Source organism: Rhinatrema bivittatum, chromosome 6 (assembly GCF_901001135.1).
Source record: "Rhinatrema bivittatum chromosome 6, aRhiBiv1.1, whole genome shotgun sequence".
NCBI lineage: Eukaryota > Metazoa > Chordata > Amphibia > Gymnophiona > Rhinatrematidae > Rhinatrema > Rhinatrema bivittatum.
The window spans coordinates 15,058,548-15,071,349 of record NC_042620.1 but is presented as its reverse complement, the minus strand read 5'-3'; the positions used below and the strand labels follow the sequence as shown (position 1 = coordinate 15,071,349).

The window sequence follows — 12,802 nt, the reverse complement described above, 5'->3', positions numbered from 1 at the left end:
AGTGAACACACTCGTGTGAGTTTGCTTTGAAAACTGATGTGTGCATGTTTTCCAGCTTTGTTGTGTGTGTGGAGGTAGGGTAGGAGAGGGGGAGGGATTTGGCTGGAAAAACGTGATCATGCTCCTGTATCACCTCGATTTAGCTGGCCAAGCTGGGCAGCTAGCACTGAAAGCACATACTAACCCCCTAACCTTCTCCCTCTGACCTAATCCTGTCCCAGCCATAATCTGACCCGCTAACTTTAACTACCTGCTGAAAGTTAGACGCCTACAGTGAGACGTTAATCTGGCTGGCTGAGTCCTGTACTAAATCACTGGTGTCAGCATACTCTACCTGGAAGGTCTGCGTCGTGACTGAGCACTTTTGGAAGATTTTGTTGAACCCTAAAACAAACAGAAAAAGTAGAAATGATCAGATTACTGTAGAAGGAATCGGCAGATCTCAGAGGGACACGTGCCTTCCACATATTGTACCTGCAGGAGCTTCCTTACTTCCAGCTGTGAGAGGCGGCCATGATACAGTGCTCTGTGCATTAGCTTTCAGTGCATCATTCACAGGCTTTTATTGAATCCTTCACTGCACTCGATCAGAGTTGCCAGATTTTTAAGATGGACTGATACAGTTCTGGTTTTACCCCACTGCACGCAATGGGGAAAAATCGAGGGTTATAGATAATCTGGAGCCAGTTGGCAACCCTACTCCTGAGGCAGTATCCAGAGTGCACTGAGCTTTCAATGCATCATCCACTGAGACCCCCAGCTTGTAAATGCATCACCCCTGGGAACCCGCACAAACCCATAGCTGTGACTACATCCCTTCTGTAAGCTGCACTGGCAGGTTTCTGTTAAATAACTCAGGAGCCTGCGTATCACAGTTGGAAGTCTACAGATCTCTGTAGAACAAGGTCAAAATTCCCTTGGGAAGTGCTAAAATCATGAAAACCCAAACACTGCAGTTAATAATTACTAATGATTACACGACATTACTGTTTTCACTTGCTATTCCACTCATATCTTATATTAATATTTATTTTATCTCTGTAAACAGTTGTCTGGGGCCAAAATGGCCTCACTTTGATAAATTGCACACTGGTTGTTTGACCAGCATTTCTTACAGATGTTGTTCTCGCTGCTCTGCTGTACAGATGTTACTCTCCCTGCTCTTTCATCTGCTCTACTGCTTGAAAGCACATCTTACATGATCCAAAAATCAATAAAAATGAATGTTAACCTCAGCCCTCTCTTCACCAGACACACACACACACCCCACGTCTACTAAATGATGACAGATAAAGATCACAACAGCCCATCCATTCTGGATAGCTGCCCACACAAATTCCCACTCAGAACCCGACACCCACTCCCCTTCCCGCAATGTGTCTTGTAGAATGATCCCATGCCTTCTAAAAAGCACAATGCAGTCCTGCCACTGCTGTTTTGCCTTTATCTACACTTTCTATGTGTTCAACCCAAGCTTTCTTGAATTCCGTTACCGTTCTAGTCTCCATCACCTCCTCCGGGAGGGTGGGCCAAACACCCACCACCCTCTCTGTGAAAAAATATTTCCTGATGGTGTTCTGGAGTCTGCTCCCTTGGAGTTTCATATCATGACCCCAAGCTCTATACCTTCCTCTCCTTTCAGGTAACTAAATGTCTGTATCATTTCCCCACCGTCTCTGCTCTCTTCTAGGATCTACATATTGAGGCCCTTCAGTCTAGTCTCACAGGGCGTTTGCTACAAACCTGGCCCCAATTTGGTTGCCTCTCTCCGGACCCTCTCCAGCTTCTCTCTATCTCTTTGCTGAGATATGGCCTCCAGAACTGAACACACTACTTTACATAAAGCAACGCCAAAGAATGTTATGAACCAAAAAATACCGCACAAATCCTAAGGAGGGATCAACACTATACTAAAACAATAAACAATAACGTCACCTCATTGCTTTGATACGTTTGGCAATTCAAGCCAGAATAGTGTCGTTGACACACCAGGAAACCGATGCGCTGAATAGAGCGGTTTAAAGACGACGAGGGTCGTGGGATTTTGACAACCCCGGAGGAAAGACCAGAATTGGTCTGAAACGTGGCTCCGGTGGGCTTTTGGTAACATTGTTGATTCACGTCATGAATAGACGCAATATCGCTTAAAGTTGATCTCAGCGCTTTATTGCTCTGCTTGCATATATTATGAGTGATTGATCCCTTGAAGATAAAAGTTTAATGGGAGATTTTTTTAAAATAATTTTTTTCAATAAGTTGAATGTTGACACAGTTATATGATTTTTTTCACACATAAAATATAGATATAACCAAGGTTGGTGGTGGATCGTTGATTAAAAGTTGTATTTCCATTACCTGTGGTTTCATATTGGAAACATAAGAAAAGTATGAAACGTTCCAATCCATCCTAAAAAAAAAGTTTTTGGGTTTTTTTAGAAATAGTAGAAAAATGGGATGAGAACTATTTTGTTAGTTTAATACATACAAAAAATTTTTTTTTAACGAAAGAATGTTATGAGGCACCCATCACCTCCCCTAGGGTTTTTTCAAATAAAATCTCCCTAACTCTTCCCACAGTGTGAAAATGAAGTTTGCCATCCTCGGCTTCGTTCTTCCTGCTCTTAATATCACCAGGCCTCTTCCAGGAGCCTGCGTGTGAAGAATGCAGAGTGAGCTTTGGTTCCTCCAGACAATAACTGGGTTTCCACGGTCCATCCAGAACAAGGTGGGTAACCTCAGGGGCTGCACACTGCGGCCAGTGCTATCTATCTGCTGACCCTCGTTACTGAAGCACTACACACAGCCATACCACAGACTGAAGAACTTGGAAGAGGCAATTTTCAAACTGGGAAAAGACCATGGGTACTTATTTCTTGCGAAATTTGTACCAATTTTCCAAGCAAAGCAGATATGAACTTTCGCTTTGAAACTCGCCTAAAAGGTACAAAGCCCGTCTGATAGTCACCTGTACCACCCACACAGGCTTTGCTTTTCTCTGCAAGTACTTTTTCGCAAAGAAAAAAACGATTTCAAATGACATCTACATGCATTATTTTCCTTGTCCTGGAATAGGAGAGCTGTCACCCAAGATACCGGAAGCAAAATGTACCGGCAGGGCTGCTTCTTCACCTTAGACACTTGTGTACCCTTTAAATGTCTCCAGATTGTGTAAATGCTTTTTGGAGTAGAAGCAGAGTACAAGCAAGCACTGTTTCCTTAGGGACCTAATGTTGCATCTTCCCACCTGAATGCCTCAGTTATATCATCTGTGGAAGTTCAAAAGTTAAAGGAATTATTAAACATTGGCATGTATTTGGTCTGCAAATAATCTTAAAGGAACCTCCTCTTATTTTGTTCACAAGAGGAAGAAAACAAAGGGACAGTTTGGTATCTGCCCACTTTAAACTGCTGCTTAGTACGGACCATTTAAGAACATAAGAACATCAGATTTGCCGTACTGAGTCAGACCAAAGGTCCATCAAGCCCAGCATCCTGTTTCCAACGGTGGCCAATCCAGGTCACAAGGACCTGGCAGGATCCCAAGGGTAGAGAGATTCCAAGCTGCTTATCCTAGGGATAAGCAATGGATTTCCCCAAGTCCAACTTGCCAGGAAAAATCATGGAAACTATTCTAAAGAATAAAATCACAAAACACATAGAAAGACATGGTTTAATGGAACAAAGTCGGCATGGCTTTACCCAGGGCAAGTCTTGCCTCACAAATCTGCTTCACTTTTTTGAAGGAGTTAATAAACATGTGGATAAAGGTGAACCAGTAGATATAGTATACTTGGATTTTCAGAAGGCGTTTGACAAAGTTCCTCATGAGAGGCTTCTAGGAAAAGTAAAAAGTCATGGGATAGGAGGTGATAGAAACATAGAAGTGACGGCAGAAGAAGACCAAACGGCCCATCCAGTCTGCCCAGCAAGCTTTCACACCTATTTGTTTTCATAATCTGTTACTCTGACCGCTGAGGTCAGGGCCCTTATTGGTAACTTTTTGGTTCCAATTCCCTTCCACCCCCACCATCGATGTAGACAGCAGTGCTGGAGCTGCATCTAAGTGAAGTATCCGTAATAAGCAAGCTACTCCCGTTTGTTTACCCTGCATGTGCAATTCAGCCATTGTTGGTTGTCTGAATAAAAATCCTCTTTACTTAATTCCCTCTGTTGCTGAAGCAGTGAGCTGCGCCGGATACTTATTCCAAGTCAAGTATCAGGCTTAATTGATTCGGGGTAGTAGCTACCGTAACAAGCAAGTTACACCCATGCTTATTTGTTTACCCAGACTATGTATTATTTATTTATTTATTTATTTAACAGCTTTTAATATACCGACGTTCGTAAGGCACATCACGCCGGTTTACAAATAACTCAAAGAAGGAGGAATTACAATGAACAGGGGGCAAGGGATGGGAGCAGGCAAGAAAGAGGCGAGGGGTGGGGGAGATAGGAGAGGAAAGAGAGAAATGCAGGTAGCGTGAGAGAGAGCAAAAACAACCGTAAATACAGAAGGAACTTATTTACAGAAGGAACTTATTTACAACATTTACAACAAGGAATGAATGTAATTCATTCCTTGTTGGTTGTGCTGATATAAATAATCTTTTCTTCATTTTCCCTGCTGTTGAAGGAGAGAGCTATGCTGGATGTGCATTGCAAGTGAAGTATCAGGCTTAATTGATTCGGGGGTAGTAAGCGCCATAACAAGCCAGCTACTCCCATGCTTATCTGTTTACCCAGACTATGTAATTCATTCCTTGTTGGTTGATGCTGAATATAAATCATCTTTTCTTCATTTTCCCTGCCGGTGAAGGAGAGAGCTTTGCTGGATGTGCATTGAAAGTGAAGTATCAGGCTTATTTGATTTGGGGGAGTAACCACCGTAACAAGCAAGCTACTCCCCTGCTTATTTGTTTACCCAGACTATGTAATTCATTCCTTGTTGGTTGATGCTGAATATAAATCATCTTTTCTTCATTTTCCCTGCTGTTGAAGGAGAGAGCTTTGCTGGAAGTGCATTGAAAGTGAAGTATCAGGCTTATTTGATTTGGGGTAGTAACCGCCGTAACAAGCCAGCTACTCCCACACTTATTTGTTTACCCAGACTATGTAATTCATTCCTTGTTGGTTGATGCTGAATATAAATCATCTTTTCTTCATTTTCCCTGCTGTTGAAGGAGAGAGCTTTGCTGGATGTGCATTGAAAGAGAAGTATCAGGCTTATTTGATTTGGGGTAGTAACCACCCTAACAAGCAAGCTACTCCCCTGCTTTTTTGTGGATGCAAATCCTTTTTTCCACATTTCCTCTTGCTGTTGAAGCATAGAGCAATATTGGAGTTGCATTAACTGTGTGTATGTTTATTGAATAAAGATATTAATCTCCAGGTAGTAGCTGTCATTCCCGCAAGCAAGCCACCTCTTGCCTCTTCTCTTCATTCACATCCTCTAGACTTTATGGATCCACAGTGTTTATCCCACACCCCTTTGAAATCCTTCACAGTTTTGGTCTTCACCACTTCCTCCGGAAGGGCATTCCAGGCATCCACCACCCTCTCTGTGAAGAAATACTTCCTGACATTGGTTCTGAGTCTTCCTCCCTGGAGTTTTAAATCGTGACTCCTGGTTCTGCTGATTTTTTTGCAACAGAAAAGGTTTGTCGTTGACTTTGGATCATTAACACCTTTCAAGTATCTGAAAGTCTGTATCATGTCACCCCTGCTCCTCCTTTCCTCCAGGGAGTACATATTTAGATTCTTCAATCTCTCCTTATAAGTCATTCTATGAGGACCCTCCACCTTCCTGGTCGCCCTTCTCTGTACCGCTTCCATCTTGTCTTTGTCTCTTCGGAGATACAGTCTCCAGAACTGAACACAATACTCCAGGTGAGGCCTCACCAAGGACCTGTACAAGGGGATAATCACTTCCCTTTTCTTACTCGATATTCCTTTCTTTATGCAGCCCAGCATTCTTCTGGCTTTAGCTATCGCTTTGTCACATTGTTTCGCCGACTTCAGATCATTAGACACTTTCACCCCAAGGTCTCTCTCCTGCTCCGTGCACATCAGCCTTCCCCCCCCCATTGAATACAGTTCTTTCGGATTTCCACACCCCATGTGCATGATTCTGCACTTCTTGGCATTGAATCTCAGCTGCCATATCTTCGACCATTCTTCCAGTTTCCTTAAATCCCGTCTCATTCTCTCCACTCCTTCAGGCGAGTCCACTCTGTTGCAGATCTTAGTATCATCCGTAAAAAGACAAACCTTACCTTCTAGCCTGTCTGCAATGTCGCTCACAAAGATATTGAACAGGACCAGTCCCAACACTGATCCCTGCGGCACTCCGCTCAACACCGCTCTCTCTTCAGAGTAAGTTCCATTTACCATCACACATTGTTTTCTGTCCATCAACCAGTGTGCAATCCAGGTCACCACCTCGGCACTCACTCCTAAGCTTCTTATTTTATTCACCAGTCTCCTGTGCAGGACCGTATCAAAAGCCTTGCTGTCCTTTCGTGGATTACAAACTGGTTAAAAGACAGGAACCAGAAAGTAGGATTAAATGGTCAATTTTCTCAGTGGAAAAGGGTAAACAGTGGAGTGCCTCAGGGATCTGTACTTGGACCGGTGCTTTTCAATATATATACATAAATGATCTGGAAAGGAATATGATGAGTGAGGTTATCAAATTTGCGGATGATACAAAATTATTCAGAGTAGTTAAATCACAAGCAGACTGTGATAAATTGCAGGAAGACCTTGTGGGACTGTAAGATTGGGCATCCAAATGGCAGATGAAATTTAACATGGACTAGTGCAAGGTGTTGCATATAGGGAAAAATAACCCATGTATGGGAGACCGAGCTGTGTTTCCCCAGGCTGAGGCATGAATTCAAAGGGACTCCAGTCTTTTTAAGAACATGCCATACTGGGTCAGACCAAGGGTCCATCAAGCCCAGCATCCTGTTTCCAACAGTGGCCAATCCAGGCCATAAGAACCTGGCAAGTACCCAAAAACTAAGTCCATTCCATGTAACCATTGCTAATGGCAGTGGCTATTCTCTAAGTGAACTTAATTAATAGCAGGTAATGGACTTTATTCATACAAACAATATATATCTTGAACTTGCTACTTTGGCAGGCTTCACATTTAACAAGGGCTATAGACTGACTTGCTTCTTAGTCACTGTACTCTCTCACCCTTCCACGTAGAGCATTAGCAGGAGCTGCCCTTCCTCCGAGAGATCTAGGGGGTCTCCTGAGCACAGCTTGGTTTGCACTCTTATTCTCCTGTATCTGGTCTGAGCTCCTCCTGCTCTGCAAGGTCCCACCCACAAAGCCCTCTCCCTTTCAGGGATTTAAGGTGCACAGGTTTATAGGGGAAAACTAGAAGAACTCTCTCACACCTTGCTGTAATTACACAATGTTAGGTTCCATATTAGGAGTTACCTCCCAGGAAAAAGATCTAGGTGTCATAGTGGATAACACATTGAAATCGTCGGTTCAGTGTGCTGCGGCAGTCAAAAAAGCAAACAATGTTAGGAATTATTAGGAAGGGAATGGTTAATAAAACGGAAAATGTCATAATGCCTCTGTATCACTCCATGGTGAGACCGCACCTTGAATACTGTGTACAATTCTGGTCGCCTCATCTCAAAAAAGATATAATTGTGATGGAGAAGGTACAGAGAAGGGCAACCAAAATGATAAGGGGAATGGAACAACTCCCCTATGAGGAAAGACTAAAGAGGTTAGGACTTTTCAGCTTGGAGAAGAGACGACTGAGGGGGGATATGATAGAGGTGTTTAAAATCATGAGAGGTCTAGAACGGGTAGATGTGAATCAGTTATTTACTCTTTCGGATAATAGAAAGACTAGGGGGCACTCCATGAAGTTAGCATGGGGCACATTTAAAATTGATAACATACACGGATCTGAATAGGGCCAATTTAAAAAGGTGTGCAAAGACTTTCCTGTGATATACAGGGCCTTGTCGTCACGTCTTTTAAGTATAGGAGGTGATTAATTTTATTCCCGACAGTTGGTAAATATATTTTGACTATAAACAAATCTGAGAACATTCTTTTTCACTCTCGCACAATTAAACTCTGGAAATTGCTGCCGGAGGAAATGGTTAGGGCAGTTAGTGTAGATGCGTTTAAAAAAGGTTTGGATAAGTTCCTGGAGGCCAAGGCCAAAAAACTGCTATTAATCAAGATGACTTAGGGAACAGCCACTGCTATTACTGGCGTTAGTTGCATGGATCAATTTAATGAGTGGGCATTTGCCATGAACTTGTAATGTGGATTGGTCACTAATGGAAACAGGATGCTGGACTTGATGGACCCTCGGTGTGACCCAGTATGGCAACTTCTTATGTTCTTAATAAAGGTTTATGGACTTTTCTTTCAAGAACTTGACCAAACCTTTTTTAAGCCCAGCTACACTAACAGCTTTTATCACATCCTCCAGCTCTTTGCACTGGGTGCACACATACAACGTCCCACCAGCAGGTAGATAATCATGCATGTGGCACATGGTACAAAAGACTGTACAGCCCCCATCTCACTGCTGGACTTCTGTCTGCATCTTAATTTGCTGAGCTGATGCAGGCTGGTGAGGAGAGGTTATAATGGCAGTAGAAAATGACCAAATGGTCCATCCAGTTTGCCCAGCAAGCTTCTTTTGGTGGTATCTGCTGCTCCGTGCAGGCTACCCCCAAGCCTTTAAGTTAGGTTAGAAATATTTACAAAACCAAGGAGCTGTCAGAGGCATAACAAATCACTGCTAGCAACATTTTCACTGGGTGAGGATCCTTCTGAATAATTCAGACAATGCTGCTTGATGTTCTTTGCTTTGGGACATGGCCACAAAAGTCAACCGGTGTTTTTTCCCTGATGGCTGTGTGTCAGTACCCCCAGACCATAACATCAGGGCCCATACTGGCTGTCACCTGTATCCAATTCCCCCTTCCCCCCCTCCCTCCTGAATTTAAGGGTTGCTAAATGTAATTAGGGTTTTTAAATGAGGTGTCTTTTAAAATCTATGGATTTTAAATCTGATAACCGGTGATTAATGTTAGTTAGTGAATGACCAGCAGCAGGACTATAATTAGCCAATCACTAAAAATCATGAATTTAATGTCATTTTAAGTGAATTGACTTATTGTGAAGGCTTCCTCCTAGTGGGAGTGATAATCTGTGTATTAAAAAATGAGACAGGGGTGGATGGATGGGAAGATAAGAATCAGATTAGTAATCAGCTGCCCGGGAACCAGTCCTCTCACCTTCTTAGATCTTTGCAAACTCACAATCCAAACATTGGCAAAGAATACCATCTTTTCCTAGCTCATTGAAGCAAACAGAACACAACCATCACAACACTGATTTATGTGACTAAATCACTATTTACCTGCAAAAATGCCTTTGAAAATTGCTCCTTTCAAGGCTACTGTGTGGCTCCAGTCCAAGAACGCTAAGACTCCCTCCATTTCCAGCCTGCCAAACCTTTCAGGGGTTATTCTCAGAAGGCTTCACAAGCATAAACCCAGGTTGATGCATATAAATCAAATTCTGAAAATTATGCAGGGAAAAGTAGGTTCATGATCTATAATCTATTGGGCTCGGTGTCCATCAGTGCTCACCATATCGGGCTGCTGGTTTCCCAGCCCGCCGATAGATGGCGCAGGCGGCTGAAACAGGCCACAGGTAGGAGGGACAGCGGCCATCGCGGGACAGGCAGAATATAGCAGGGGAGACCCTGGCATGCTGCGATCGGCACCCTGGGCCTTCATCTTCGCTGCCAACAGCACACCAGGCCTTCATCTTCACCGCGAACGGCGGGTCCTGCGGCATGCCGGTGAGAGATAATGTTTGTCGGGGAGGAGAGGGTGAGAGAGAGCAGGAGGGTGTGAGAGAGCATTGGGGGGGGGGGGGGATGCCGGTGAGAGAGAATGTGTGTGTGAGAGAGGGGGAGTGACAGAGAGCATGGTTGGTGAGCAGGGGTGGGGAGGGTGTCAGAGAGCATGGGGAGGGGGATGCCAGTGAGAGAGAATGTGAATATGTGAGGGGGTGAAAGAGAGCATGGTTGGTGAGAGGGGGGTGGGGAGGGTGAGAGAGAGCAGGAGAGTGTTAGAGAGAGCATGGGAGGTAAGAATGTGGGTTTCAGAGAGAGGGAGCCTATATGAGGGGAGGGGGATGCCGGTTAGAGAGAATGTGTGTGTGTGTGTGTGTGTGTGTGTGAGAGGAGAGGGGGTGTGGGGGAGTGCGAGAGACAGCTTGGTTGGTAAGAGGGAGAGTGTGGGGGATGCTTGAAGTGTGGGTTTCAGAGAGGGAGCCTATATGAGGGGATGTGTGTGTGTGCGAGACAGTGAGGGAGCCTGTATGAGGGGGATGTGTGTGTGCGAGAGAATGAGGGAGCCTGTATGAGGGGATGTGTGTGTGCGAGAGAGTGAGGGAGCCTGTATGAGGGGGATGTGTGTGTGCGAGAGAATGAGGGAGCCTGTATGAGGGGATGTGTGTGTGTGCGAGAGAGTGAGGGAGCCTGTATGAGGGGGATGTGTGTGTGCGAGAGAATGAGGGAGCCTGTATGAGGGGATGTGTGTGTGCCAGAGAGTGAGGAAGCCTGTATGAGGGTGTGTGTATGTGGAAGGGACACTCTTACAGTGAATTTCTAGGGAAATTCAGCTCAAAACAAGAGCAGATGTGCCAATAAAAAGGCTCGCCACCCGGGCGTAGAACGGGTACATTTGCTAGTCAAGTTATACAGGGGCAGGAAAAGCATTTCAATTTATGTGTTTTACGTATTTATATTGTTTGTTGACATTTTGAATTTATTTATTAAGAATATTTCTTGCGATCTGCTCTGAACTAACTTTGGGAAGGAGCAGAACCTAAAACTGTGTAAATAAAAATGTAGACTTTTGAAAGTGAGTGTGTAAATGTACGTGGTGTGTGTTACGTGCATGAGGGGGCAGGGATAACTTCCTGTGCGTGTGTGTATGTGCATGAGCTGGGGACACCCGCATACCTCCGTTGTGAATATTCAGGCTGCTGAAAACTACCCTCCTGGTGATTTTTTTTTTAATTGTACACCCACTGAGGTTATTTACAGCACTGTACGTTCATGCAATAAGTTTTATATTGGAACCACAGAAAATGCTCTGAAAATGAGGGAGGCTGAACAGAGACCGTTTCAGGAATGGAAGAATCAAGGCTCCCTGTTTGGTATTCTCTGGAAACTGGGGCGGGGGATCAGGATAAACACCTCCAGAAGTGAGAACAGAGCTGGATTTTTCGTTTGAACTCTGCGACCCTTGTGGGGCTGAATGTAAAATTAGATTGCTCAGTGTTTACATGACTCTGTTCTTTTTCCTACCACGCAAGACTCACTTTTATAACCTTGCTTGCATCTTGACGTGTGCCTGTGGGTGGATGGACTTGTTCCATGAGAGGGGGGCTTCCTGGTATGCGTGGGAGGTTTCCTCGGGGGGCTTTAGGGAATGGCTGTTTAAAAAGCAGATGCCTGATTGAATACAGAAAGGGTTAAAGAATTTTTGGAATGTGTAAGGTTCGTTTTGTCTGGTATTCGTCGGTAATAAATTGAGCACAATGTTCTTGAGATGAAGTGGATAAAGTGATCCTGGCTGTTTTAGCAGTATATTGGCCAATTGGAGTTATTTATTTGACTGCTGGAGAATTTACATCTGAATTTTAAAGTTATTTGGAAATCATTGATTGCAAACCCACCTCAGGCCCAGTCCTGCTGAGTGAGCAGGTGAACTGAGAACATCAAAGATGATCAGGGTAAAAGCGGGGCTGATGGTCAGGTTATAGTTGTTTGCAGGTTCACGCCCAGGGGCAGAAATGCATTCTCATTTCTTTTGGACCTTGGGCCCACAGTACTCAGCACGGCCGTGCTTCCTCACATAACTCGCTGGACGAGAGCTTTCATTTGCCCTTTGCTTTTATACAACAAAAACGCATTTTTATTAACTCAACATTTGAGGTAGAGAGAGTTTCCCGGGCACATCGGATTCAATGTAAGCACAGTTGGTTCAGAATGAAGACCACTGACCATTTTTGTAGCCACCCTATGGAGCAACTCCGCCAGCAGAGGGGGCTACTAACATGGTCAGTGGTCTTCGTTCTAAAGCCTAAGGGATAGACAAATATCTTAAACATGGACACCCTGGAGGAAAAGCAGTATAGGGGAGATATGATAGAGACATTTAAATACCTCCAAGGTTTCTGTGCAGAAGATTTAGGGGGAAATGATTACAAACAGCCAAGCACTGGTTGGTGCCACTGCAGGTTGTGCTATGATTTTCCTGCATCAATTCATTACGAGTGAAATGCCCCTCCTCATGCAGGGACCACCTCATCCCTACCCTATGGAGCAAACTAAGTTGACAGAGCAGTTTAATTCCCTGCTGTAGCGAATGGTCCCTCGCGCAGTTGGCGGGCTCCGCCAGGAGGTGGCAGTGGAAAACCCTGCACAGATGTCCCAGCTGTAACTCATGCTGGAGCTGGTTCAGAGCATCACTTGGTAGAGAGGTGAGCTGAGGGGGGGGGGGAGGGGGGGGGTGCGCGAGGCTGAGAACCGTTTACTGTGTACTGAACCAAGGAAATTACCCACCCAGCGTACAGCGGGAGAAACGTTAACCTTGTCAGGCAGCAGCGTGCATCTGGAAGCTTCCGTTTCAAGTGAGTCCCTAGCTGCTCTGCACCTGCCAAGCCGAGGGGCGATTGCTAACTTGTGGGTGGCTCTTCCCTGGGACCCTTCTATTGCTATGAGATC

The 12,802-nt window shown here is 44.6% G+C and overlaps 1 protein-coding gene across 1 annotated transcript in view; it reads right to left on the bottom strand.

Moving 5' to 3' along the window:
* The window catches only part of TNS1 (tensin 1), a gene marked incomplete in the record, with an annotated part of 1,098,810 nt that overhangs the window by 291,511 nt on the left and 794,497 nt on the right, over nt 1-12,802 (bottom strand). The window contains 1 exon segment of the mRNA XM_029605104.1: nt 335-384. Within this exon segment, the coding sequence (XP_029460964.1) occupies nt 335-384 (50 nt within the window).